This window comes from Prionailurus bengalensis, chromosome X (genome assembly GCF_016509475.1).
Source record: "Prionailurus bengalensis isolate Pbe53 chromosome X, Fcat_Pben_1.1_paternal_pri, whole genome shotgun sequence".
NCBI lineage: Eukaryota > Metazoa > Chordata > Mammalia > Carnivora > Felidae > Prionailurus > Prionailurus bengalensis.
In genome coordinates this window covers 19,773,317-19,799,874 of record NC_057361.1, presented here as the reverse complement: position 1 = coordinate 19,799,874, position 26,558 = coordinate 19,773,317, and the positions used below count along the sequence as shown (strand labels likewise).

General features: G+C 43.1%; 1 protein-coding gene across 1 annotated transcript in view; it reads right to left on the bottom strand.

Annotated features, from left to right (window-relative positions):
* Positions 1-6,361: 6,361 nt before the first annotated feature.
* PTCHD1 (patched domain containing 1) overlaps positions 6,362-26,558 on the bottom strand; it is a 54,892-nt gene continuing 34,695 nt past the window's right edge. The window contains exons 2-3 of the mRNA XM_043571665.1: positions 24,921-25,581; positions 6,362-13,368 (exon numbers count right to left, since the gene is read on the bottom strand). Of these exons, the coding sequence (XP_043427600.1) occupies positions 11,714-13,368; positions 24,921-25,581 (2,316 nt within the window). The 3' untranslated portion in view covers positions 6,362-11,713. The remainder of the gene's footprint in view (positions 13,369-24,920; positions 25,582-26,558) is intronic.

Here is a 26,558-nt window from a genome sequence, read left to right as displayed (position 1 = left end):
GCACTTACACCTGAGGAGGAGAACCTGGCCTCTCGCGCCCTGCCCTGGTCCTAAGAGCTTTTGGGTTTTCCACCCCTTGCTCTTCATTCCTGATTATTTTTTTGATGGTAAGAAATGACTTTTCCATTTGAGAACGTCATTGCCCACCCCCAGGTTTCGAATACAGACTGTATACACCCTCATTCCTGTGTAAGCCCACCCGTCCAAGCGTGCAGCATGGATGAGAACACGCTGCAGTGAGGTTTAAAACAAAAATCTCATGTTTGAGAGCAAACATGAGTTTTGTCCTGTTGCCCTGTTGATCTTTGCCAGCGGAACTGTACAGCTCTTCATTCTGTTTTGGATTCTGGCAAAAGCCAGATCTTTCATGGGTTGTAAAACTCCCCAAGATTGCTGAAGGGAATGGTAAGAGAGTCTAAATTAAGATTCAAAATCATCATCTACAATCCGTTTTAAGATGAAATTCTTTTAAAAGATATCCCGTTTTCTCTTTTCTTACAGAAAAAAGGAACAAAAATAGCAAGTAAAATATTTCCCCCATCACAAATTGTCCATGTATAGAAGATAATCCTGGTTGCCCGATGACATCATTCAAGAAATAAGGAGGGGGGCAGTACTCATTCTTTTTCCAAACCTACTCTGGGTTTTAGCAGTGCCCTTTTATAGACAGCAGTTTGAATGTTGGTCTAACTTCAAGGGAGATGTGGACAACGATGCAATAATTGACTAAATGTCTCCATAAATTGGGAATGTGCACATATTATTTTGCCATTAGGATGGAAACTTAACCAAGTATATGTTGAAATATTCAAATGAACTCATTCATTTCTCTTTTCCCTTGGCCCTTACTTTTCTGGGCTATTTAGGGAAATGTCGATGCTTGAGTATAAAGCAAAGTGGGCACAAGTCCAAGGGATTAAATTTAGTTCTTGTGGATGACTTTCCACCATAAAAGATTTCAAGTTCGTTAACTAGATTAAATGAACATGCACTTCTGAAATGGAATTCTCCAAGGAATTGGTAACAAAGGCCTGGTGTGATGTGCTTATTTTTCTGACCGGGGATTTTTATCCACATTACCAATTGGCTTCTGAAAAAGGAAGTCAGCCTGGCCTTTCTTCCATTTGTGGGAGAGTTACCACTGATGAGAGTGTCCCCACAGAAATTATCCTGTGGATGGTTACACACACACACAGAGACACGTGCACACGTGCACGCATACATGTGCACACGCCAAACTCTGTACACTTTTTGTCCTCTGTGTGTGTATGTGTGTGTGTGAACGTGAGAGAGAGAGAGAGCGAGCGAGCTGATTTCAGTTTCCATGGAAATGGGCTAAATAAGGATTTTAACAGACAGGAGTACGAGTGCAACTTCTTTGCTATTCCCAGCTCAGAACTATTGAGACAAAATCTGACATCATTCCAGTCCTTTACATTAGGAGATCAATAGTATAATTTGGTACCTGTGACATGTAATTTTGGATTTAAACTTTGTTTGCCACAGTGATAATCATGCATCCGTTCACTTAGCCCTGTGAAATAAACTAAAAATGAAAACTGACCCACTACTCCTCCACAATTGATTTAACACCCTGTTCGTATATGCTGCTTTGTTATTCCTGTCTCAGGCTTTTCTCTTCTTTCTCCGGACAGGTGTTGACCTGTAACTATTACATCCAGTATTTCCTCTCTCCTCAACCCTGAATACCTGTAGAAGATCAGAATGCTACAGATGAGCAAGGCTAAACTTATTTTCTTAGGCATCTACTGGCTTCTTTTAAGCTCTGGCATGTAGGTATATTGGATGCTTCCTGCTATGATTTTTGTGCCCTGTTTGTGATACTGTATTCAACTAAGGCCAGGAAATGGATTTTTCTTTCTCCAGAGACCGAGGTGTAACATTGCGACCCTTAAGCCAATGAAGGTACTATATATATGCGAAGTTCTGTAAAGACACCTCCTGGCTAAACAAATAACCCAAACTTTAAGACAGTAAGTCATATAAACTTTTTGACTGCTCAGTTGGGAAAAAAACAACACAACAGAACAGAACACGTACTACTTGCTATTAAAGAGCCCTGAAATGATCTGGATGTGAAAATGAAAGAAAAGGGAAAAAAGTAAAAGTGAAGACATTCCTCTGGCTCGTTGCCATTTCACTCTTTGGTGTGTGCCTATCAGAGAATTAGACACATGTATGAAAAAGTGAAAGCGATAAATGCAAAATCTTCTTTACACTTGAAATTTGATATCAGGACTAGAAACAGGATGCTTCACTGGAAGGTGGGATTGAAATATGAAAGGATAGTCAACTAACAACTCAATGTATTTGTCATGAGCCGTTTCCCAGGTTTAATATGCTGAGCTCCTCAGGGACTTCTGCAGTCTATCGTTTCCTGGCGCAGGCCTGAAACATTGCCCTCTGCTGAAAGCTGGTCACATGGCGGGGAGCTGGGGGAGGCCCAATCATCAGTGGAATGGTTTTCCCTGCTGATTTTGTTTTTTTGGGTTTTGTTTTTGTTTTTGTTTTTGTTTTTGTAGCCGTGGGATGAGGTAAATACATATTTTAGGTGTCAGAGAAACTCAAATGCTTTAAGATATAGGACATCATTTTTCCTGAAGAGCCGGTCACTCGTTACATTGACTTTCCTTAAGCATCTTTAAAATGTCAGGACTCTAAGTAAAAAGTATAGTTTATTAATGCTGCTTGATAGACACATGTTTTAACTGTTTGTGGAAAATTTTTCCAGGCAAGTTTTCAACTGATCCCACCCAAGCAGGTGCTGCCTGTCACAGATCATAGGTGTAATGACCCACACGTTGTCAAGATTGGGATGCAACTGTGCTGTTTTTCCCAACAGGGTCTAATCCTTGCACCTGTCTCAGAAGTGACCAAACTGAACTAATTATGTACTCTAGGATTTGGGTATTCTTTCATAGTTTAAAAACAGTTTATTACTCCCAGAGTCATTTACTTGCCAAGTGTGAAGAAACACAACAGAATGCTGGGGTTGCTTTTGGAGGAAAAGATTACCCAGTGCTGCATTAGTGATTAATCTGATTGACTAGATGTAATCTTATGACTAATTGCCATGGATATAACTTAAAAATCCATTGTGGTTTAGCTCAAAACTGTACAAAATAATATACGATTTTAGAAACTTCTTTCATTAGTGATGGGAACAAGAGAGGGACCACATTTTGCTCTTTAAACCATTTTATGTCTAAGGTGAGAATCTTTTCTAACATCATTAAATATTTGGTATGGACTCTCTTCCCTTTTGTCCCTCACCAAAATTGGACTGCTAAAGGCACTTTTAACTGTTATGAGTATGTCACTGTTATTATTGGCAGGGGATATCTTTGATGTTAAAAAAATTATGTTCGTTGCCTATCTAGACACACTTTTTACAGCTTTGACACATTTGCACATCCAGAGGAATGAGAGAGATTGACCAGGGAGTTATTAAACCCAAGCTGAAACTTCCCCTTGTTTGGGCCTGACATTCAATAATTCTGCTTACAGGTTCTAAGTCAGAATGTTGAACACACAACCAAGAGTGGGTGGTTGAACATGGGATCATAGACAATAGAAATAGAACCCGAATGTGTTCTTACCAAATTACTAAAGAGGAATTCTGGGCTGAGAATTCAAAAGAAAATGTTCAGTCCTTTGACTTTATTTAAAAAAAGTACAAATTCAGGCTCCGTATTTTTATCTTCTAGAGATTCCTGAATGACTTCCATATTTGCAGCTCATATTTTTAGCCCTTCTGCTCAAATTTGAGTTGTTTCATCTTCCCAATAATTACTTTTTTCCTTCTATACTCGTCTAAATGTTAGGAACTCTGCTAAGTTTCTCTCCCCACTCTTCTTAATGTCCTAATGTCCACTCCCCAAATGGTGTGTGTGTGTGTGTGTGTGTGTGTGTGTGTGTGTGTGTGTGTGTGTATGTGTGTTAGCTATAAGTTTCTGGTCTTGGATAGTTCTTTCTGTTACTTGTGTGACTTTTCTCCCAAACTGATGTTTCCTATTATCAGGCTTCCTTGGATGGCACTTTCTTTCCTTGAGGTGAATGAAAGGTACTGGTTTTTCTATCAAACTAATGTTAGGGATAAATGGAAAATGTCCACTCCTTAAGACTGGGAATTGGCAACATGGAGGACTGGAAATTGGCAACTTGGAGAACACCTGGTATGTCCTTCCTCCTTCCTCCCGACTCCTTTTCCCTTTGTCTTGGTCACAAAGCAAAATTTTAGATAATATCCACAATTCTGTACATTGGGAGAGGTCTCGGTGGTTTGGGGTCTCTGCTGTTCTCACCTATAACTTAGAGAATTGCATCAAATGCAGTTTCCTGTTGTAGAACTGTTAGCAATTTACAAATTTCAAGAAACATTTACATCCCTGGTTTTCTTTGTTTTTTTTTTTTTTTAAGTGTACTGTTGGTCTGGCCTCAAACATGCTCATGCAAAGAAAACATTTAGAATGGGAAGATCATATGTTTTGTGGTTCCCTGCAGATAGCTGAAGACCATGGCCTGCCAAACCCCACAGAACCACAGGGCTGGACCTGCTAAAGTATTTTAATGTGCTTTAGATGTGCCAGCTATGTTGTAAATGGCAATGTGTATATGTGCATGTGCGTATGCTATGTGTATATGGGGATATATGTGTGTTTATGTGTTGTACATGTGTTACACTGTTACACACACGGGCGTGTTGAATATATGTACATTATGTGTACGCGGGGTATGTGTGTGTGTGTGTGTGTGTGTGTGTGTGTGTGAGAGAGAGAGAGAGAAAGAGAGAGAGAGAGAGAGAGAGAGAGCGCGAGAGAGAGAAGCAGAGCCAATGGGTCATTACCAGTTTTTGGCCAGTCATCCTTGGTCCTGGGAGGCATCATGGAATTTGACTTGGTGTTTTTGGATAGGGGGCATAGTCAATTTTGGCAGGATGTTAATTTAAAAAATGAAGATCTGAAAGTCCGAGTTAAACACATTGAAGGTTCTCCCTGGAAATTAAGTACATTGTTTTTCTTCTTTTTTTTTTAAATTTTTTTTTTAACGTTTATTTTTGAGACAGAGAGAGACAGAGCATGAACGGGGGAGGGGCAGAGAGAGAGGGAGACACAGAATCGGAAGCAGGCTCCAGGCTCTGAGCCATCAGCCCAGAGCCCGACGCGGGGCTTGAACTCACGGACCGTGAGATCGTGACCTGAGCTGAAGTCGGACGCTTAACCGACTGCGCCACCCAGGCGCCCCAGGTACATTGTTTTTCCAAGGAGACTTACATGGGTTTTCCCAGTGATGAGCCTGGAATGAGTAGAGTCTTTGCCATTTTGTAGAAAGTAAACAAAGCACTTTATATATCTCAATGAACCAAGTCTTGTAACTTCACATCAGATGCTACTAAGTGGAACTAATATTCCTCCCTCTCAATAGAAGGCCTCCCTGTTGTGGCTGGGCAGAGTGTCGTGTAAAGGGCAGTGTTGGGCTGCCACTGTCTTCTTTGTGCTTCAGGGAAGACCAAGTGGTGATTCCCCCAGTATCGCTATTAGGACAACCCGGGTACATTCCATTTTGCCTAAAGTTACACCAGAAGAAGCAGAACCACCAGGTACAAATAGAGTCATTTCTTTTCCAACTTCCTCCATCAGTGTGCACACTATATCTAGCTTATGGCTACGAGTCAAGAAAACTGGGCTTCTGTTTGCATCTCTGTGTCCAAGACACACCTGTCCGTAAATGTAACCATATGTCCATAGCCACGATTTCCTATTTGCCTACTACAAATATTATCAAGATGAATGAGACACATCCTCTCCCTATTTGTTGGCGAGTCGGCTGCCGCAACCGTGTGCACGCAGGCCTCACGTAGACATCTCAGAAGAGGGCTCACCTGGGAGCACCCCTTCTAAGCCCGGGCATACTGCTGCCGCACAGGGTGTCCCTGCAGAACTTGGACACAGGTTCTTGAACAGGGCCCACTTTTCGATGTTGGCTTTGCTGACTGCCCCCTCTGTGCATGTGTGTGTGGGGTGTGCTTACTGTAATTTTGAGGCTGCATATACTTTGTTGCAACAGTGAGAATGTGGTAGCAACCTGGTATTCTTTCTGCTAAGAAGAGCACAGTGCAGGGGTCCCTTCCCCTGTTCTGCCCTGGAGACTATGTGTAGCTGGTGCTGGAACATGAATATGCAGAATAAATAAACAGATTGCTGATTGAGGAATAAATGAGTGGAAGTAGGCACTTGGCTGGGCATGAAGAGACCAACGTTTGGAAGCACTTTGGGCTCGTTGAAGAAAAGATGGTGGAGAAACTCTTGATTGCCCATTAGCCAAAATGAGGACACCAGAATCACACTCCCGGTGAGGTCTTTATTAATTTAGGACAGTGGTTCTTCACCCTTTTTGGGTCACAGACCTCTTTTGGAATCTGATGACAAGTATGAACTCTCTTTTAGGAAAATGCACATATTGAACATATACACACATTTTTGCATATGATTTAATTTTTGGGAGTTCAGAGCCCCGCCCTCCCACCAACTCATCCGCGGCCCCTACGTTAAGATCCCATAATTTAGATACATAGAATTTGGCAGTAAAGTGGTAGAATGGAGAAAGGACTGAGGCTAGGAGCTAGGAGACTTGAATTATAGTCCTGTATCTGCTTTTAAGTAGCTCTGTGCATGTAATTTCACTTCTCCAGGTTTCAGTTTTCTCACGTGAAAAATGAGGGAGTAAGCTTAATTCTATCCAAAGATTCATCTGGTGCCAACATTCTGGAGGGAGAAGAGGCTGGCACATTCCACACGAACAGCATTTCTTCCACCAGGGATCCTCTGTGGGTTGCCTCCTTGGTATATATTGCTTTCTTTGTACTTTGAAATGAGAAGCCTTCTTTCCCTATGAGGTAGGCTCCTCTGGACCCTTATGGCGCTAGTTGTACTCTAACTTGGAAATCTGCACAGAGGCCGCAGCACTCTGATCGCCTCACTTCCTCTTCCTTGCACGGTACCCTCGTAGATCTCAAAGAGGACTTCACACAGATGTCGTGGGCAGAAGGGGGGCAGGTGAGAGGCAGGGCTGGGGAAGACCTCCTGACACCGCCTGTTCAGGTGAACGGCTTCTAGCTCATTCACTCTCCTCTTTGCTTTCTCCGGGACTGGCCTGAAACAGAAACAGTTGTAGCCACCACGGGGAGGAACGCTGCCATGTGCTGGCTGCAGCCATCCTCAGTTCTTCGCCAGAGAACCTGGTGGTACTAATTTAATGTTTTCCTCCATGTTGCCGCTTTACCGTGCTTTTAAAAAGTGGGAACTTTGTCTTCAAATACCTGGTGCTTTTTGTGTAGCCCGGACTTAAAAGCAAATTACCCAGCAGGAATGTTCAAATACCTTCAATCAAGTCAGGCACAGTAATTAAATAGCAAGTGCCCTTGCCTCCCAACTCTGATCCCCAAGTGCCTATAGCCCATTTTTTTCAAGGATTGCAATCCAACCCCCACATCTGGAGCTTGTGCCCTCTTGACAGTTTGCCCTGCCGAATGGTGATCTGGCTGCATTTTGAGTGCCCTGAAATGACCAGGAGAACTCATTGCATCTTTATATAGCCATAATTCTGTGCCCAGATCTGAAAAACATACTTCTCCGTAGCTTTACGTCCTGGGCCCTAGTGCTACTATGTGGGACAGAGGAATTACAATGTCTTGAATTTCTTCTCTACACCAGCCCTTGCCATGAGTGCTTTCTGAACATCATCTCCCTTGATCCTCCCAGTGTATCCACAGCATCATGCAGATGTATACTCTCCAAGGGCAGGTATATTTCATCTCATTGGCTCACTGCTCTGTCCCCAGTCTGTAGAACAGTATCTGGGTGATAGTAGGCCCTCAGTAAGTATTCGCCGAATTTAAAGATACTTACTGTTATTATCCCCATTTTACAGATGAGAAAACAGAGATTCACAGAGTTTGGACACTACTACAAGCTGCAGGGCTACTTTAATAGAATCCAAAGGAATAAAGCCATCATGAGGAGGGTACCATTTGTGTCCAAGAGTCTCTGCCTCTGCCCCTCCCCACCCCCCCCCCCCCCCCCCCGCCCCACGGCCAACCCTACCCAGGTGGCTGCCCAGCCCACCTGTTCGTGAGACAGACACAGCCAACCACTGCTGGGATTGGGGGGCCGTGGTGCCATGGTCCTGGAATGCCACTTAGAACAATTGAGTGGTGGTTAAATAAGTTTAAAACAATTGGGTTATCATGGGCCTCATTTACAGCAGTATGTTGCCTAAATAACCATTGCAATGGAGGATGGCATCTGATTATCTCCCTTCTGAGTGAAAACTGAGGAGGTAAAAATGGTAGGAAAGATGGGAGCAAAACAAGCAAATGCAAACAAACACTGCAAACCAAACCAAAGCAGAACAAAACCCCAGAACTTCAAACCAAACCCAGACAAAACTTATGCACTGCAACGATGAAGAGGGAGCTTCATGAGGGTTTGTCTTATTTTTTTTTTCCTGTGGAAAAAAATGTACTCCTTTTAGCCTGAGGAGCCCGCATGCTTCGTGTTGGACCGTTGGTATAGGGCTCAACAACAGTGCCCTATTTCAAGTATCATTTTCTGGCTTGCAAACCCCGAGTGTCTTATGAATTTACATTTTCTGCTGAGTTCTCTTCAATGAAAGAATTGCCACCCTGACCCTGATTTTTCTTTTTTTCCTTACAACTGGCCAAGAACGCCCAAGTATCACAGTTTTTTAGTTGACCAGGAGACATATTTTTGATGAATGGAATATTTTTCTTTGGTAAACAAACACCAACTGAAAACCAACCAAAAAAGTTTCTTTGGTAAAGTGAAAATTAACGTCTTGGTTGGAATTAATTGAAAAATAAAACTTGTGCAAGTGTTTTCCAGGATTCTTCCCTCCCTCTTTATAGCAATTGCAAAAGTAAAACTTCACCAAGTAAAGACTTAAATTTTATGGGGATGTGATTCTGAGTTGCTTCTAAAGTGGCTTCTCCATGGTGGGGCTAAACCAATGCTGTCAGAGCAATAATCATTAACAAATAAATAATGATGTAACAATAAATAATAAATCTTGACATGCAGAGTCCCCTAGTAAAAAAAAAATCATTCCACAGTCAGAATTCCATAAGCCTTGATTTCAAGTGCTGAAAAGGGAAGTTGACAAGGTTGAAAATGCCCTTCATTTAAAAATACAATATTCCAAGGTATACAGAGACTCAATCAAGTTGGAAAACTACCATCTGTCATAAAACAAAGTTCCACAGCAAGTCATTCTGGTTGACCAAATTGAATGATGAAATTCTCAACAAAATCTGTTTAATTGGCGTGTGTGTTTTATCAGTTTTGTGGAGTAGCTTTAACCCGAGGTACTCCACGTGGCCGACACTAAATCAATGGCTGATTTAGAACACACTGTTCAGAAAATGATTTAGCAACATATGATTCAAGAATAAAACCAATCCCCTCTTCATCTGTGTTTTATAAATAATAGCCTAGTTGCAGGCCCCTTGGAGAGAGAATTGATCGCAGATCTATTATGCGAACTTGCCCTTTTTCGAGGACTTATACTTGTCCTCAGATTAAAGCTCATTATCTTCTAGTTGAGTGCATAACACGTTGGTATGATCACTTAGTGTGTCTGCAGGAGAGACTGCACAAGTGCGTAACGCACTAGCTACGACCCCCTGCATGTGTATTTTGAACTCTGTGAACAACAGTACATGAAATAGAAAGCACAGGTTTGCACTTGGTGCAGTTACATCTGAATCATTTGGGCATTTTTGCTGTTTGGAAAGACAATGGCAAAGCTAAATCCCAAACATTACCCAGACATTACAAAAAAAAAAAAAAAAGTCTGCCTTGTGGCCAGTAAAGTCCTATGTTCTTTCCTTGGAAATGTACCTTGAAGGGAGTAATAGCCCTCTTAAGGGAAAATCTAAAAGTGGCCTGCCCTGTCTTAGGCATGCTAAAATGATGGAAACCCTCTAGTGGTGTGACCCTGGCTGAGTCGCTTTTTCCTCCTAGGTCTTGGTTTCCTCCTCTGTGGAGGATGGGGAAGTTGCACGGTACATCCGCTAAGGTCCAGAGAGCAAAGGTGCTTTTGGGAAATGCTTACCACTATAGATGTCTAAATAAGCTACGTCTCTAAAAGGGAAAATTACTGTAGACGTTTGCCTCAAATGTGACCAGGAGTTAGCTTCATTTTTATAGACATAAAGAAATGCAGGGGTCTGGGACAGCATACACAGCCTCTTCCAATCAAGCTGTTTCTTTTTAGAGCCTGTGGATATGGCAATCAACAGTATAAACAGTATAAACTAGGCTCATTAATGTACAGAAGGGCCGTGCAATGCATTAGAGGGGCACCAGCAAAGGTATGTGTGTGCGGGGGCAGGGGGAGGGAACCAGGGAGATGAAAGTGCAGCCGGCTTAGCAGGAACGTTTGACTGTCACCAGTGATACGCTAGTATCGGTGATTACATCTTCCGGTCATTTCCATCTGTCTCCCCTTCAGTCCTTCATCTCCCTGCCTGCACTTCTGAAAATTTTCTTCGTTTTGGGATTACACTCACCAAAGAACTTTCTTTTCTCCTCTGTGTCTTTGAGCAGCCGTGTCTCATCGTGAAGGCAGACCGGCTCTACTAGTTGAAAGCTATGGCAAACAACCATGTCAGTGTTCATTTCTCCTTCCTCAGCTGTGCGTAGGCAGATGTTGTTTCTGGGCATCCACGCAAAAACTGCATGTAGGGTCAAACTGCAAACAGCTGTACCAGCTGGCCATATTGTTTTGTTAAAATGGAGACGTTGTCTCTGGGTTCAAGTAGATTCCTGCTTCTCCATCATGCCAGGTATTTGGGTTTGGCTCTGTCGTTTTGGGTACTCAGAGCCTCCTGCCAAGAGCTGTAACTAATAAAGCAGATCCATTTGGTGACAAGCAACAAGATATTCCAAAATAGAATCGCCCCAACTCCGCGATGCTGGAGCTGTCATTGGTTTAAAGGTGTATTAACCAAATCATACAAACGTTGAAAGTATACTGATGGGGGGATATGATCAATTCATTCTACAAAACAAAACTGCCTCACCTGGGTGAATTTAGACATCACTCAATTTCACTCCGTGGGTGATGGCCACTCTACTGTGTGTCACTTCCAAGGTTCTGGCTTGTTTCTGCTGGCCAGAACTTTTGAAAGCATCTCCTTGTGGTGCTGCGGAGCTAGATGAGACAGCTAAGACCTCAAACCACAGACCCTGCCTGGAGCTACTGCTCTGCAGAAGTTCTGGAAGCTTTATTGTGTGAACAATGCTTAAAGCTATTTCTGCCTTGGCAGCTGACCTTTCAATCAGTAGGTTTTTGTCACAATACCAGCAACATCTGCAGTGTGAATAAAATAGGATTCTGCTTGCTAATAAGCTTTCTTCTATTTGATTTTAGTTTAAGACTGTCTCCGCGTGTGTGTGTGTGTGTGTGTGTGTGTGTACATTCTTTCTGGTAACAGTCCTTTTGTTTTAAAGACTGAAAATGTGCAATGCCCATTTCCCCCCTTGTCCTTTACTTTGGCAATGTCTGTTTCTTATACTTAAAAAAGAAAGAACAACTTTGAATTTGTTTCAGTAACATAATCTCTTTGCTCTCGATAAGACCTAGGGTGAAAATATAACAAGCAGAGACTCTATCACACTGTTGTAATTTGGTCAACCACTCGGGTACTGTCAATATCCACCATTTCCACACATTCAATTTCCTCCCGGTTTTCAGGGTTTTTCTTCTCTTTCCTTTTTTTCTTCGAGGGTGGCAGGAAAGTCAGTATCACAGGTAAAATGGCAAAGCAGTGAAAGAAGGTGACAAATGCTATTAAAAACAAGCACCTGAACAGTGTACAGGTCAGATTTGAAGGCACAGCTGCGAGAGGAATCAGACCAACAAGATAGCAGAGGTAACTCTGTAAAATGGCTACCCCATGCACTTCCAGGGCGTTTTTTACCCATTTAGTTCTTGTGAAATCCTTGCCCAGAACGAATGTGGATAACAGTGGAGCACAGTTGTCAATTGTGTAGTTAATTCCATAAATTAAGCATAGCACAGAAATGCAGTCCAGTTCTACTTTCCATAATGTCATGAAACCTATAACTCCAAACTCCACGGACACAACCGTGAGAGTGAGCCAGACGTTAATCAGAGAATCTGCCACCAGGAATGCCGAGAAGAAGAGCAGGAACAAAGCACTGATGCAGGAGTTGTGCAGGGGGGCTCCCAGAGAGGAGGCATATCGATCCATATACACGAAGGACGGGTTGAAGACAATGAACTTCACCTTGGAGGTGACAGAAAGTCTCCTGAGGGTCTCCAGGAGATCGTAGAGTTCTTCTCTGTTAGTTTCCATGGTCTTGGCCACCAAAAACATTCTGGAGGCCACTACATCAACCTCATCATTGTACTTTTTAGAGAAGATGATGTCCTCTTGAAAATGTGAAAATTGGGGAGCTTTCAGGAAGGAATTTCTCAACATGTCTGTGAAATTTTTCTTAGGCAAGCCAGTGGACACATTGAGTTTCCGAAGGTAATTTAAATAGCTCTCAAACCAGGATATCCGCACAAACCCCTTGGTGTATTCTAGCACATCTTCTTGGACGCTAGTGTTCCAGTACTCTATGGACTCATATATGTAAAACCCAATCACCGGACTGTAGTTACTAAAGTACTTTTGCTGGGCAGTAGTGTACTCAATGGTTTGCGTCGCGGTTGCTACGATGTTACTAAGGTCTGACCCTTCACTGACCTGCAGATAGCCCATTAAGGCAAAGGAAATATAAATAAGGTAAAAGAGAACTACAAAAGGCTTGACATAGGTGTTGGTTATCCAGTCACAGTAATAGCGTTTGAGGAAACATACCAATAGGTGACTCTCGTAAGTGTTCGCTTCCTCGCCGTCAGTTGTGTCCTCGCTGAATCTGGCTGTCAGGAGAAACCTGTACCATGCCGGCTTCTCCTGCAATGCCTCGGGCTTTGGGACTTTTCTACAGAAGATACTATGCTGGTAATTGTTTTCTATGTAGCCAGTGAATACCAGGCTGGAACCATAAAACGAGAGTACATAGAGGTAGTTGAAGAAGATTGCAATACAGGAATTGCAGCAGAAAATCCTGGCTGCCTCAATGTTCGTGAAAGGGCTGGCCCCTATGCCAAAGGTGACCAGGTACATGGCAGTGGTGAGAGAAAAGGAGAGCATGGAGTCTGCATAGACTGCTGCAGTTCTCTCTTTAACATGTTGGTCTTCTCTAGTTTTCCTCCAGGAGGATAACATTTCAAAAGTCCCATATAATCCATGACCTGAGGGGACAGAAAAAGACCAAATCAAAAGTTGCAGAGACTTCCACCATCTTTCAAGAGGGGAACCAACTTGGTTATGGGGTCACGGGAAATCTAACCAGCCCTGGTGGTGACAAGTAAATGCCACTAATTTCTCCTGTGGAAGCGAGACCTGTGTTTTGGTGAATCTTAAATGTGAATGGCTAGTGAAAGGGGAGAGACAGGAGCCAAGACCTTCATGCTCCCTTCTGCCTGAAGAATGCTGGGTGGGCTTTTGCCCACAGAAAGCCAAGTAGACTTGCACCTGTCTCTTGGGGACTATATACAGTGCTAGTTTAGGGTTGTTGGTGCAGCTTGCAGAGTTTTTGTTTCCCCTTGGTTGGTGCAACACTCCAGAGAGGGCTCTTGGCCACTTGTCACTTGGCTTGTCATCCCCACGAGTCTGGCTGGAGGTTAGCACGGAGGAAGGCAGCGAGTGGGCAGAGGTTTCTGAATGTCTCATCACCTCATTTGAGTTTGGCCAGGTGGAGGGCCTTAGGGAGAAAGAGGCACTGTGTTTAATTTGAGCTTTGACGGGAACCTAAACCACAGCCTCCCTTTTCCCCCCAAGCATCAGTTCAGGAAGCAATAAATCTGAGACACACAGGGAAGCACAATAAGTAGGAACGAGTTGGAGTGAGTAGGAAAGACGGAAGATGGAACACGATTCACATGAACTCTGCCTGCAATTGATCAAAATTAAAATTCAGCTTGTAGGTGTAGGGCTTACATTTTGTCTTCGGGGACCTGTTTGACCAATTTTACTTGTTCATAGATGACATATCAAGTAGGGGGTAACTGTGCTGGCTTCTCTGCACTGTGTGGCAATGGCCTCTGAGGGAGAGAGGCTGATCTGTCACCTCTTTCCCTAACTACTTAGTGCCTTTGCCTTGTTGGTTAGTATTCCAGTAACACTGGAGTAGCAGAGGCACGGTAAGTGCTTGTGTTTTGACTCCATTCTACTGCTTGAGGCTTGATCTAGCTTGACTTCTCCCACCTCTCCCATCTGGAGGCGGACACTTGCGCTGATGGCTCTCCCTGGGTTTCTAGGCCACTACAACATCAGAAAGCCCAGCAAAAGTGACCTGTTGTGGCTTTCAGTAACCCCTATCTCGGCACTGGGAACAGCAGATCTAATTTTCTGCTTCTTTGCCTTGGCATATTCAATCCCATTATTGAGGATAATAAAATCTTTACTCGGTGGTGCAATAGTCTTGTTTTCAAAAAGGAATTTAAAATCTCTGGCCAAGTGTAATGCTGAGTGAAGAGAGTCACTGTTATCTTGTGTGCACAATAACTGGGTGAACATCTTCTCTCGTGCTCAGGCCCGTGTTTATATCCTTACTGTGAAGTCTTGCTTGGTCTCAAACCCGAATACCCATTTCATAGTCATGACGTAGGCCTGTTTCCTCCGAAGGATTTGGCATTTATCTTAATTTACTAGGCATCGTTCTACAGCCCCTTTTAGAGGTCAGGTCGAGACTGTCAATTTGATAACTAGCACCGTGGCACAATTTGATAACTAGCACCCCTATTAAATTGGAGGCACCGAAACTCCCCAGACGTGTGGTAAAACATGCACTCTTTGACTGGCGTCCCGCTAATTATGTTTCAGAAAGCTAACGTCTAGTCTCAGGAGGGAAAACTATTTATTAAGTCTTGTTTCCACACTGTTCTCAGAGAGGACTGACCGACCTTCAATTAAAAGTAAGCCATTCTAGGACAATGAGAGTAAAAAGGATTAATACCTCCGAGGCATCTGTGGCCTGGGGAAACAGTGCTGACCATTTCACCCGGGGCCATGTAGACTAAGTTTTCATGGGTAAGACACACTTTGGAGTTTCACTGAAAATGGCAAATGACAATTTTTTTGTAGTATTTACTTGCTAGAAACAAGAAAAATGTTTTAAAACAGGGCTATAGTCCTGAGTCATTAAGTATGGGAAGAATATAAGGAAGCATAGAGCAAGATTAGAATTAGTCATATAGTAGAATTTAAGTGAAATCTGTTCTGCAGTCCTTTGTTGTTTTTTTTTAGGTTGATGTGATGTTTTTGGACATTATCTGACCCTAACTCTTGTTGGAAAATACCATAAGATTCCATTTCTTACCATGCTGTTGAGTAATCTTAGAGGCTAACTAAGGAAAGGAATTGGAATGAACTGAGCTATTAGGTGAAGAGAGTGAGGCTCGAGGGTCCAGAATGAAAATAAACTCAAGGAAAGGCAGAAAGAGGCTGTTAGCTTGTCTCCTGAGTTCTGTTGTTGGATTTTAAATGCCTTGTCCTTCTATGGTTTGATCATTTTTATTGAGTCCTGACTCTCTTTGCATAGGTTCTTGGTTTTGGGGGCAGCTCCGGAGAGAATTTTAATTTTATTCTTAGGGGCTTTTGGAAACTATGTCTTTCCTTCATTCCTCTTGTGACAGGGGTGTGCATACAGACACTCACAGAGGCAAGAAGAAGAGGCCCTGACAAAGAATCTTTTCTACCTGGTCACTCAGAATTTGTTGCTAGTCCTTGTTGGTCTTGCTTCCAAAGCCCCCCACCGTCATTCCTGATAAGGCAGATTCTCGTTTCTGAAGCCACACCTCTCTGGCGAATGCATGTTTTCCCAAATTCCAAATTGGAGTTGTACAGTGTCTTCGAAGAGATCTCTGGGTTTCAGGGACAAGTGCTGACCCATAACTGGGCCCCCTTCCTGAAGCGCAGTCAGTCAAGAGAAGGATGGGTGCCCACATGGCTCTAGGCACTTCCCAGGGAGTGACAGTGTGGAGCATGCAGCTGGCACTAGACCCGATTCACAGCTGGGTAGTTCTGTTGAAGAGGTCAGTCTGTTACCCTAAAGGAAAGCTGAACTGTGGGGTCTCTTGTTTTCTGGCCTGGACTCCAGGGGAGTCCTATTCCAGGAGCCCTTGATATGGGGAATACATTGCCTGCTTCCCTAACTCCTCAGAATGCCTGCTCTGTCCATAATTATAGCCACATTCCCTTTGGTTTGGGCCTTCAAGGGTGTTCTTAGAAATGCAAACCCCTCTCGGACAGTGGTCTCCTGAAGCAGCTTGCCTTAGGTCTGAGGGGTAGGACAGAAGCTGGAGATGGGGAGGCAGTGAAGAGGAAATTGTAGGTGGGTGGCTTTCACAGAGATCGAATCCTTCAGTTCTTCCTTCACAGCCAGCCCTGGCCATATCTTTTGTCGCTACTTCAGAAACAGGCCAGTGGAATTCAAGGAAAGGCAGGGAAGAAAGATTCTGGTGGGTTCTGTTCCTCTTCACTCTCCTTTCTCAGCATGTGCCTCCCTTCTTTAGCCTCACCATCATCCACCACTCTCCTCACTTTGGGGCTGGGGTCTAGCAAGCAGGACTCTGAGGCCAGATCTTACAGAGGCAGGCAAATAGTGAGTGTGGACTGAAGATGCTTTTCAGAGGTTTGGCTGTCATTTCCCCTATTTTTGAAAGGTGCTTCAAAAGCAAAAATATTGCTGTCTTCTTTGCACTCTAGTTTTTATATTTTTTGTATGAAGTCGGAAGTCTACAAGCCTCTGTGTTCACTCTGACCAAGGGGCCTATGTCATTGGCCCAAAGCATCATTTTGGCAAGGGGCCATTATCCATCTCCGGTGTTCCACGCCTGTTCATGAGTACTCCCGGGTGGTAGGACTCACACAGGGAGCCACCTAAACATGAAGTTCCAAACAGACTCGGCCTTTGGTGACCAGAGGCCCTGTGGTGGTAATAGGAGCCCGGGCATGACATCACCACGGCAGGTCGACAGCCCAAGACCTGGAAGTAAAGACTGTATGATGGTGAGTGCGCCAGGAACTGACCAGTATCCCAGGGCATTCCCTCTCTTACAGGCACGGTATTTAAGGCAGAAGAGTTGCCAAAGGGCACGGGTAAACACCACATACTGATTCTGTCAAATTGTTAAGATAAAGAAGCTTTTAACGTATTCACTTTTTCAAAAGCACACGCAAGGTATTTGTTTCTATTTTGGTATATTGCATATCCGTGTAGTTCCATGCCTATCAGTATGTGTCAAGATATACATCCAGGCCCAAGTTCTCATTATTCACGAGTGAAGGCCTTGATGCAACGGGGACTTTTAGCCAAGTCCTGAGATGAGGACAGCCGAGCTCTTCACCAGTGTTCAGATACAGTTTGTACCAGGAGTGCAATTTATATTTTATTAGCAGTAGGCTTTGGAACTGTCATCTAGTAAAATCAAATACTAGAGGATTTAGGCTAATAATTTTTCTTCTTTTCCAAGTGATTTTATATCTTTATGTGCACTTGACTTTTAGGCTTTGGGGCCAATGACGAGAAAAAGCAGTACAAATGATATATATAGCACTAATGGTGGAAAACCCTCACCTGGCTAATCCTGCAGTCTCTTGTGGGGAGTCTCAGGAACTCACAGATTAAATCTCACCTTCACCCGGACTCTTTTCTGGGGCCTGACCAAAGCCTTCAGGGTTGTTTATAATCCACTAACGTAGGAATCCACCAATGAATAGTTGAGAGTTAACCTAACTATCCAGTAGATGTGCTTCTGGAGAGCTGTTCATACAATAAATCCTATTTTTAATGTATTTCATGGTTTTGCTATCGGGGGCAGTCTGGGTGGTTTGTTTATTAATTTTTTGTCAATGAATAATCACAAGCAATTTGATCTATTTTGTACATCTGAATTCTGTAAGGCAGATTTTCTTTAGGCCCAGATTCTCATGTCTTCCCCGGCACACGCACAGCACAGAGGCTGATGCCTTTGGGCATGGCTCACGTCTTCATCCCTCCATACTAGCAGGATTTCCTCATGGGGGTTCCCAGAAACAAGGAATAGCTGAGAAGATGAGAAGGTGAAATGGGATGGCTTGCTAATGGATGATCTTTTAGTTTCAGTGTGAAAACATTTAATATCAGGAGACAATGAAGCCATTTATAGCATGCCTGGGCATTGCCAAATTTCATATGTGGAAATAAAAGTACTGCATTCTTCTAGAAAATCCAGAGTATAATGAATGCATGAGTAAAATCTGCTTAAAACATATTTTATTCTTAGACGAGGTTCACTAAGTAGCTCATGTTTATAAAATGCTTTTCTTTCAGTGACATCCATATAAATTCATGATTTTTGTTTCTTTGAGAAGAAATTTAAAGTGTATGTATGTCTGGGTTAAGTAACATCTATTTTCAGGGAGAAGTTCATTAATTGGGTTACATTTACACTTTGCCAGTTATAAACATTTACTTTCTGTGCTGAATTGTTTGGTTTATCATAGCCTGTTTTGTGTCACAGTTAAGAGTGAGAGTAAAGGAAGATGTACTCTGCTTAAGTTAAGACAGAGGCACACATCAGGGCAAATGCACATATCTCATGCTTTCTACCGGAGTCTCGTCACAGTGTGGCGGGTCTAATCACAGCATTGGATTTTAATCTGCAAAATGCTTTTTGCTTCATTAGAGAGCTGCAAATAAGAGTCCAAGAAAGGAATATGCTAATAGCTCTTTCTTGTTGAAAGAAAGGTATTTAGATACTGTGTGTGTGTGTGTGTGTGTATGTGCATGCACTATATAAAATCAGTGTGTATAAATGGGGCCCACTATATATGCTATGGTAATTGTGTAATATCTTTTCATATAGAAGACATATGTAATATATAAATATATGCATATATGTCATATCCTGTTCAAACGTGTTTATGTATTTATAAAATGTGTAAATATATACTGTGTAATATATAGGGAAATATATAGTACATTTATATTCAAATATTCAAACAATATGTACTATATGTTATAAACACATGAAATACATATATATACACATGAACTGATTGCATAATATATCATAGTACACAGAATATACCCAATGTGATATATATGTTATGCACCCAGATTATGTGCATGCACACACGCACACACACACACACACACACACGATGTGTATGTGTGTATCAGTAGGCTGATTTGAAATTTATTGTACTGATGAGGAAGAGAAAAAATGCTAGTGCTCCTTTACCATCAGTGCAGAAAAGAGGCTAGAATCCCTCTCTTATGTTCTGTCTACATTTTGGGTCTTGGTTGCTGAAGTAGCCTAGGGGAAATGCAGGGTCTCCTCAACAGTGACTGTGAATCTGCTTGGATTGTGAGCTCTGTAGACCCATGTGGTGAGTACTACCTGGCCTCGGTAGTAACTTTCTGAGATGCTGGTTCCAATGCAACAGTAAACTAAGTGTTTTTCTTCATAGTCCATTTTTACCAGTTCAGTGTCCTGATGTTGCCTCCTGCTGCGTGACCTTTGTAGAATCTGCCATTCCCCCATTCCTTAAACTAGGGGTCAGACCTGTCAGAGTGTACCAGCAGGCTTGGGTCAAAGAGGAAGTGTCATCATACTCCTCTGCCTTACTGAGCTCTGACAGGATACTATGCCTCCCTGCACCTGCCCCCTTAGTCCTGTTCTCGTCCTCCTTTATGGTTAAGAAGAGAACAATAAAGCATGTTTTGTTCTGTATCCTCAAACTTATTTCTCCTCACCCACCCCTTACTGTACTACGATTGGTGAAGCATAATAAAAGGGTGAAAAATACCCACAAAACTAGATTACACAATCTCCTTGTAAATTAGTCCCCAAATGACCCATCATACATTATAAAAAGATACTCAGGGAAAAAATCTTCAAAAATATTGTATGGAATTACTCTCTTAATCAGATATAAACAAAAACTGGGAAAAATTAAACCATTATAAACCAGGTTTTTTCCCCTAGAAATTTTTCCCCTAGAAACCAGTTAGTGATTTATATCCAAGCAGAGTATTTCCACAGCATTCTACTCCATCATGTAGACTGTCATATTGTTGCAAATAATGGACTTCTATAATAATGTGTTAGGTTGAACCATGAGAAATTATTGCTTTGGAGTTCCAAAATGGTTGTTTATTGGTACCAATTTTGAGGTAAAAAATAGTTGTCGCAATTTCATTTAGTTTGAGCTTTATTATTATTTGGCTGATTTCCCCCCACTTTGTCTCATGACTTTAGAAATATACCAGAATGGGGCACCTGGCTGGCTTAGTCAGTAAAGCATGTGACATAAGTTTTGAGCCCCACCTTGGGTACAGAGATTACTTAAAAAAAAAAAAGGAACTATATCAGAATATGCAGTAGGAAAGCAAAACCTTTCAGGTTTGCTTGAGTTCAGAGAAAAAATAATTAGGAGTTCTCATTTCTCTGAACTAGATTTCCTGCCCAAGAACTTTCACCTCTTTATAGGCCTGAGCTCCATGTACTTCAATACTGCATCATATTCCAGGTAGCATCAAATGAGAATGTATTCTTAGAGAATTGAACCTGATCTTCTGGTTTCTACTAAATACATATAATCTTAGAATATACCTGAAAGGAACCAAACATCTCTGCTATTATTCTCCTCCTAGCACTTAATTACATCCTTTCTTCCCTTCCCATCCTCGAATTCGAGTGGCTTGGCTTGATAAGTCAGAAGGAAGAGGGCACCCTGGATGTGGCATTTGACTGTCTCAAAATCCCAAAGATTCTCCAGCATTCTGTTCCCTTCCTGATTTGCATCTGGCCAAGAAAGCCATGGAACTAGTAAGCCTGTAAGGAGAGCTTGCATGCACAAAATCTGTGCCCGTTTCTTAAACCATAGTCAACTGTAGGACAATGGTGTAAATTCTCATCCTTTAAAGGAAGTTCTATAACGGATTAAAATGATGAGTGTCACATGTTTACAAACGGCAGTTCAAGTACCTCAGTACCTGGAATTAATATAGTTTGGAAAGAAAGGATATTACTTTATGCAGAAGGGGTAGGGATGAAATAAACTCTTTTCCAAGTTTATAGTAACCAAAAAATGTCAATGGGCATTTATAATGCTGTAGACCGTTAAGGATTTCAGCTCTAAATATACTGATGTGACTCATATGGACAAGGGTTTTGGCAGAAGTGGGATTGTCTAATATGCATGACACTGATTAAAAACATTCTAAATCATGATGTATCTATGCTTACATCATTGCCAAAATGATTCATCTGTGTAGGATATATTCTTATTGCCAGAGATGTCACGTATCGGCTTGGCTAGAATCACACAGTCACATCCCATTATGGCGAACTCTCAGAGTTTATCCAAATTCTTTCCTATTCTGGAATTTTGTCAGGTTAATACTGCTTGACACACGTGGTCTCAAAATTTTCCATTCTAAATCTTCTGCCATTTTGGCATTTGGCTGGATCTGGCCTTATGTGACCGGCATCACACTGAGAATGTTTAGTTTGTTGAATTTTAAATATAATGTTTATCGCATTATAGACCTGTTGTTGCCAAGGAAATGTCTGTATATTAGAGACTTTGTATAAGATACTTTTCCTTTTAAATGAGGCCATATAGTTTTAAATTTTTGACACTGTATGTATACAACAGAAAATCAAGAAGTTTTGCTTGAATCTTAGTTTAAGCATAGCCATTTTATGGTATAGACAGGCAGATTTTTAAAACTGGACAGTTTATTGACTCCTAGTGCAAACCCCTCAGCACTATATTTCTCCTTGGTCGTTTGAAATATTTATTGGCATTTTAGGACTGGTCGTCAAAAATCCAGAATTAAACACTGGCCCTAAATGCGACATTTACGAACATGCCCTTGCCTGTATTTCATTTTACAATCAAATTCTGAGAATAAACAGTTTATCTGTGCAATACAGAAGGGTAACTGTCCTAAATCCAGGCACTGTTGGCTTTATGGGCATATGAAGCACCCATTACATGGTGCAAAGTATTTATTGCAAATGGGCCTTAGCTACTAAAATGCATAGCTTCCTTTAATGTTGGGACTCAGTAATGTGAGATGTCTTTGGGCTGAAAATGTACAGAAAGGTTGCATACTGATTGTCAGCAGGGAAAACCGCCGTCAAATCAATGCATGTATCATTCCTCACAAATTGCAAACAAGGGAGTATTGGGTACCTGCAGCGTTTGGTCTCTTTCATCACAAATGCCAGACTCCTGGGACTTGAACTCTGCCGTACAGTTCGCTGATACTCAGTCTCTGTGGAGTTGTGGCACTACGATTGCTGGATTTGTTTTCTAAAGCCACTTCTCGGCTCACAGCACCTTTCCATCTCTGACATCCTTCCCTGCGCCAGGACTAGCTGGTGTATTCCTTTTTGTGCCGACTTTTACTTACGATATTTAAAACTTCTTTAGGAAGTACCGAAATTAGTTTTAAGAAATCTTAAATATCGTAATTTATTTTACTTAATAAAATTTATTAGAAGTGTGGAATATTCAGTTTCATTTCACGTGGTGAAATTGATTTTAAGGAGTTTTGACTATTATTAAATAAATGTCTATTTATGTTGAGAGAGACAGCAAAAGCAAGTGAGCCAGTGTGAGCGGGGGAGGGGCAGAGAGAGAGGGGGAGAGAGAGGATCCCAAGCAGGCTCCGTGCTATCAGCGCAGAGCCTGACATGGGGCTCGAACTCACAAACGGTGACATCATGACCTGAGCCCAAATCAAGAGTCAGACGCTTAACCGACTGAGCCACCCAGGCACTCCTATTGCTATGTTATTTTACTTAAAAATTAATTTTAAGAAGCTCTAAATATTGAAATTTTAATTTACTTAACACAGTCAGTTTTTAGGAAGTTTTAAATACTGACTGTATCATCCTCTGGGCTCATTGGTCACAGCTTGGAGTGCCATAAAACCAAGCCCAATAGTCCTTTTTCTAGCTCGGACATCCTTTTGTCTTTACCTTAAAAACCCACCGTCTTCCTTCAGTTCCCCACTCTTTTCTTATTTCTGTTTTTCTTCCTCCCGCAAAAACAATCAAAACACAAAACACTGCATTTTTAAAAATGAAAAGCTAAAAAAATAAAATCCAAGCATGGGTCTAATTGTGAGCAAAACATCTTAATTTCAGGAAACCTTGACTCAGGCCTCCGTGGAAGCTGAGAACCGCTCACACTGTCTTCATGGAACCGCCATGGATCCCAGCATCTGTGCTCACTGACTTGGGGTTAAGGAGGCAAGTTATGCTGCCTCTTTAACAGACTGAATTCAGGAGGAAGTGCAGCAGCCTCCTTCTCTGTGGCTTTCAACCTGGTAGTTTTGCAGCTCGCTCGATCTCTGCGGCTCCCTCTTTCCCAGGAGCTACCATTTCTGTTTTGACTGCCCAGGCCTGACTTCCCACAGGCCTCAGAGCCCCCAGGGCTTCACGTTCTTGCGACCTCGCAGCCCCGCCCACCCCGCTTGTCATTTAACGTTAATGCAGCTGAAACATCCCAAGTAAGTTCTTCCCTTTCCTTCTGCCACCCCCACGCAGGGCAGGGCGTTAGGCATTCTAATGGACTCAAGCAGAGTTCTTTCTCATTCAGTGAAAAATGCCACTTCATGTGTCATGTCAGTATCTGATTCAAATGACACTTTCTTTTGCTAAAGGAATGGATGAGAAGTTGCCACAGAAAAGGGGGAAGTTAACCATTGGAACCCTTGGCCCGCAAGAACCCTGCCATCAGCCATCTTCAGTACCAGATGAACAGAGCAACTGATGTGATATTATAAACACTGTGGCTTTGTTTCCGCCATTACCTCTATCAGGAAGTTCTTACAGGCCCCAAGAGAGAATATGCTGGGATTCTCACGCCGCCATTTTCAGACATTCTCCTGAGTTTATAGCAAGAGTAGAAAAAAAGACCCTTCTTACTTAGGTCTCCTTTGTTGCTTTCGAAGTTCTTGTACGTTTATCATATCCCCTTCCATGATGTTCACATCCACTCCATTCATAAGGTGGGGAAACTGAGGGTAGCAGACACTGTCAGTGCCCAACCCACGTGCCCTTCTATTCCCTATTCCTGAGCTCACTCAAGGCTTCTTCCTACAAATACCATTCACCTGAGGGATTTTTCCAGGTGCAGGAATGTGCTCTGTCTTTCTAGGGGAGAGCCCTCAGTGAATCAGACACAGGGTTTCTGGGTATGTAGCCCAGCTGGCAGCTTCCTCAGCCCTCAAGGAGGACCTCTCTGAGGTGTGTTCTGTTAAGTCTCCCAAAGGTCTCCAGTGGGATTGAGCCACAGGTGCCTAAAGAAGTAACCTGCCCGTTAGCCTGAATGGCCTTCCTTCCCTGGCTCATGTCCTCTCTCCTTCCTGGGGCTTCCTGGGCTCACTTCCCAAGTAAGCTACTTATATCTAAATCCTTGTCTCAGGCTCTGCTTTGGGGGAAGCCCCACCTCAGACACTGGGGCACCGGAGAAGATTAGTATCTGCTAAATGCCACACAGCTACTTAATGGAGAACTAGGGCTAGGACCCGGGACTTTGGACTTCTGGCACATTTACCAAATAAGGTTTCCCCTTGCTGATGGCCAGTGCATTACAGAATTGGTCCCAGGACATTTGGGCAAAAGCAAGACCCTATAAATGAAACAAAGTTGTCATATGGCTACTCCTTGCCTTTCAGGAGCGTACTCACCACCACACAGCAGGAGGAAAGAAAAAAATGAAGGGCAGTAATTACCTAGCATGACGAAAGGGACTCCCAGGAAGGTGGAATTGTATTTCCCACCAGTAAGATTGATGATCCCGGCCGCGGTGAGAGTGGCCAGGGTTATAGTCACCAGCCCGAGCAGGCCTAGCCAGGGTTTGCTGCGGACGCAGTCCTGCATAGAGCAGCACAGGATGGCCATAGTGACCACCAGGATCAGGCTGGTGACCAGGTAACGTTCTGATACGCGGCTGGTCTTCTGGAAATCTTCCCTCAGTGAAGAGGACGTGTAAGGGTACATTTTGACTTTGCTGTTGGATTTCTGGAATAGTCGGACAGTGTCACAGAAGCTGGACTCCCACCTCTCAGCCACCATGTCGTTGAGACTGTTGATTGACTGCAGGTAGTAGGTGAGCTGGACGGCCTCTGCGGACTTGACCCGGTCCTTGCTGTGCACAGTGACGCCTCCAAGCTGGTGACCGTTGTACACCGCCCTCCCGTCCTTTAAGTGAGTGATTGGGTATGTGATAGCAAAATTGGTCCGGTTGGTGGCCCGAGCATTCTTTAGCTCCTCCAGAACATGCACTATGTCATCCACGATGCAAGTCTTATCATTATTCAGGATACATATGTGGGCGAACGTGTAATTAAAACCAGGCCTTGGAACCTGGATCCTGGTCACAGCAGCATGCAACTATGGGGGAAAAAATGAAAGTCAGTGTTTATTACCCAGAACGAGACATTCATGCATGGCATTGGCTCTGTGGAGTCAAGTATGTCTGTGTGGGGTGGGGGGAGTTTCTCATGTCATCTCTAAGCTAAAGAGTTCACATTAAATGGTATAACCTTGCGTTAGAGATACGTAGTAAGGATTCAAAACCACCGGCGGCAGCAGCACAACCTGGGAACTTACCAGACGTGAAAACTGCCAGGCTCCACCTCACACCTGGGAGATCAGAATCTCGGGGGAGGGGCCTGGGAATCTGGGTTTTCATAAGTTCTCCAGAGGATTCTGATAAAGGTACAGTTTGAGACGTGCTGGGCTACTACACCAGCATTCTTTCCACACGTTCTGTTATTTGTGACTCAGTTGGTCTATAATGCCTGAAAGTCTCACGTACGTCCACCGTCTTGAAGATGGAAGGTATGGTGTGAACTGAGGCGCAGCTTCAGGTGCAGAGGTCTGCCGTGGGCCCCTCCCTTGCTGCCAATTGGTAGGGCAGCCAAATGATTTCCCTGTCCAACTTAGTCCCTGAGTGCCTTCAAAGATAAGAGGTTCACCTTGAGGGACTTTGTATACTCTGGCATTCCCTGCGTGCTTACATGGGAAGGGAGACGTAACTGCAAGACACTGGCTGGGACACGTGGCAGTCGTGGTAAAGGAGCACAGTGGGATTTAGTCAGCACACCTCACCCCAAGTCACAGTGGCCATGTCACGCCCTCTACACCTGTGATCGAAGTGGACGCTGGGAATACGAGCACTCATTGAACAGCTCCTCCTCTAGCCGGCACAGTACCAGGGCCTTCATACAGATGAACTCATTTAACCCTTACAGGAAACTATGAAGTCGCTACAAGTCCTAGCCTCATTTTACAGATGAGGAAACCGAGACACAGTTCCTTGCCCGAGGTCACGCACCTAGTATGAGAGAAAGCTGGGCTCTCCCGGG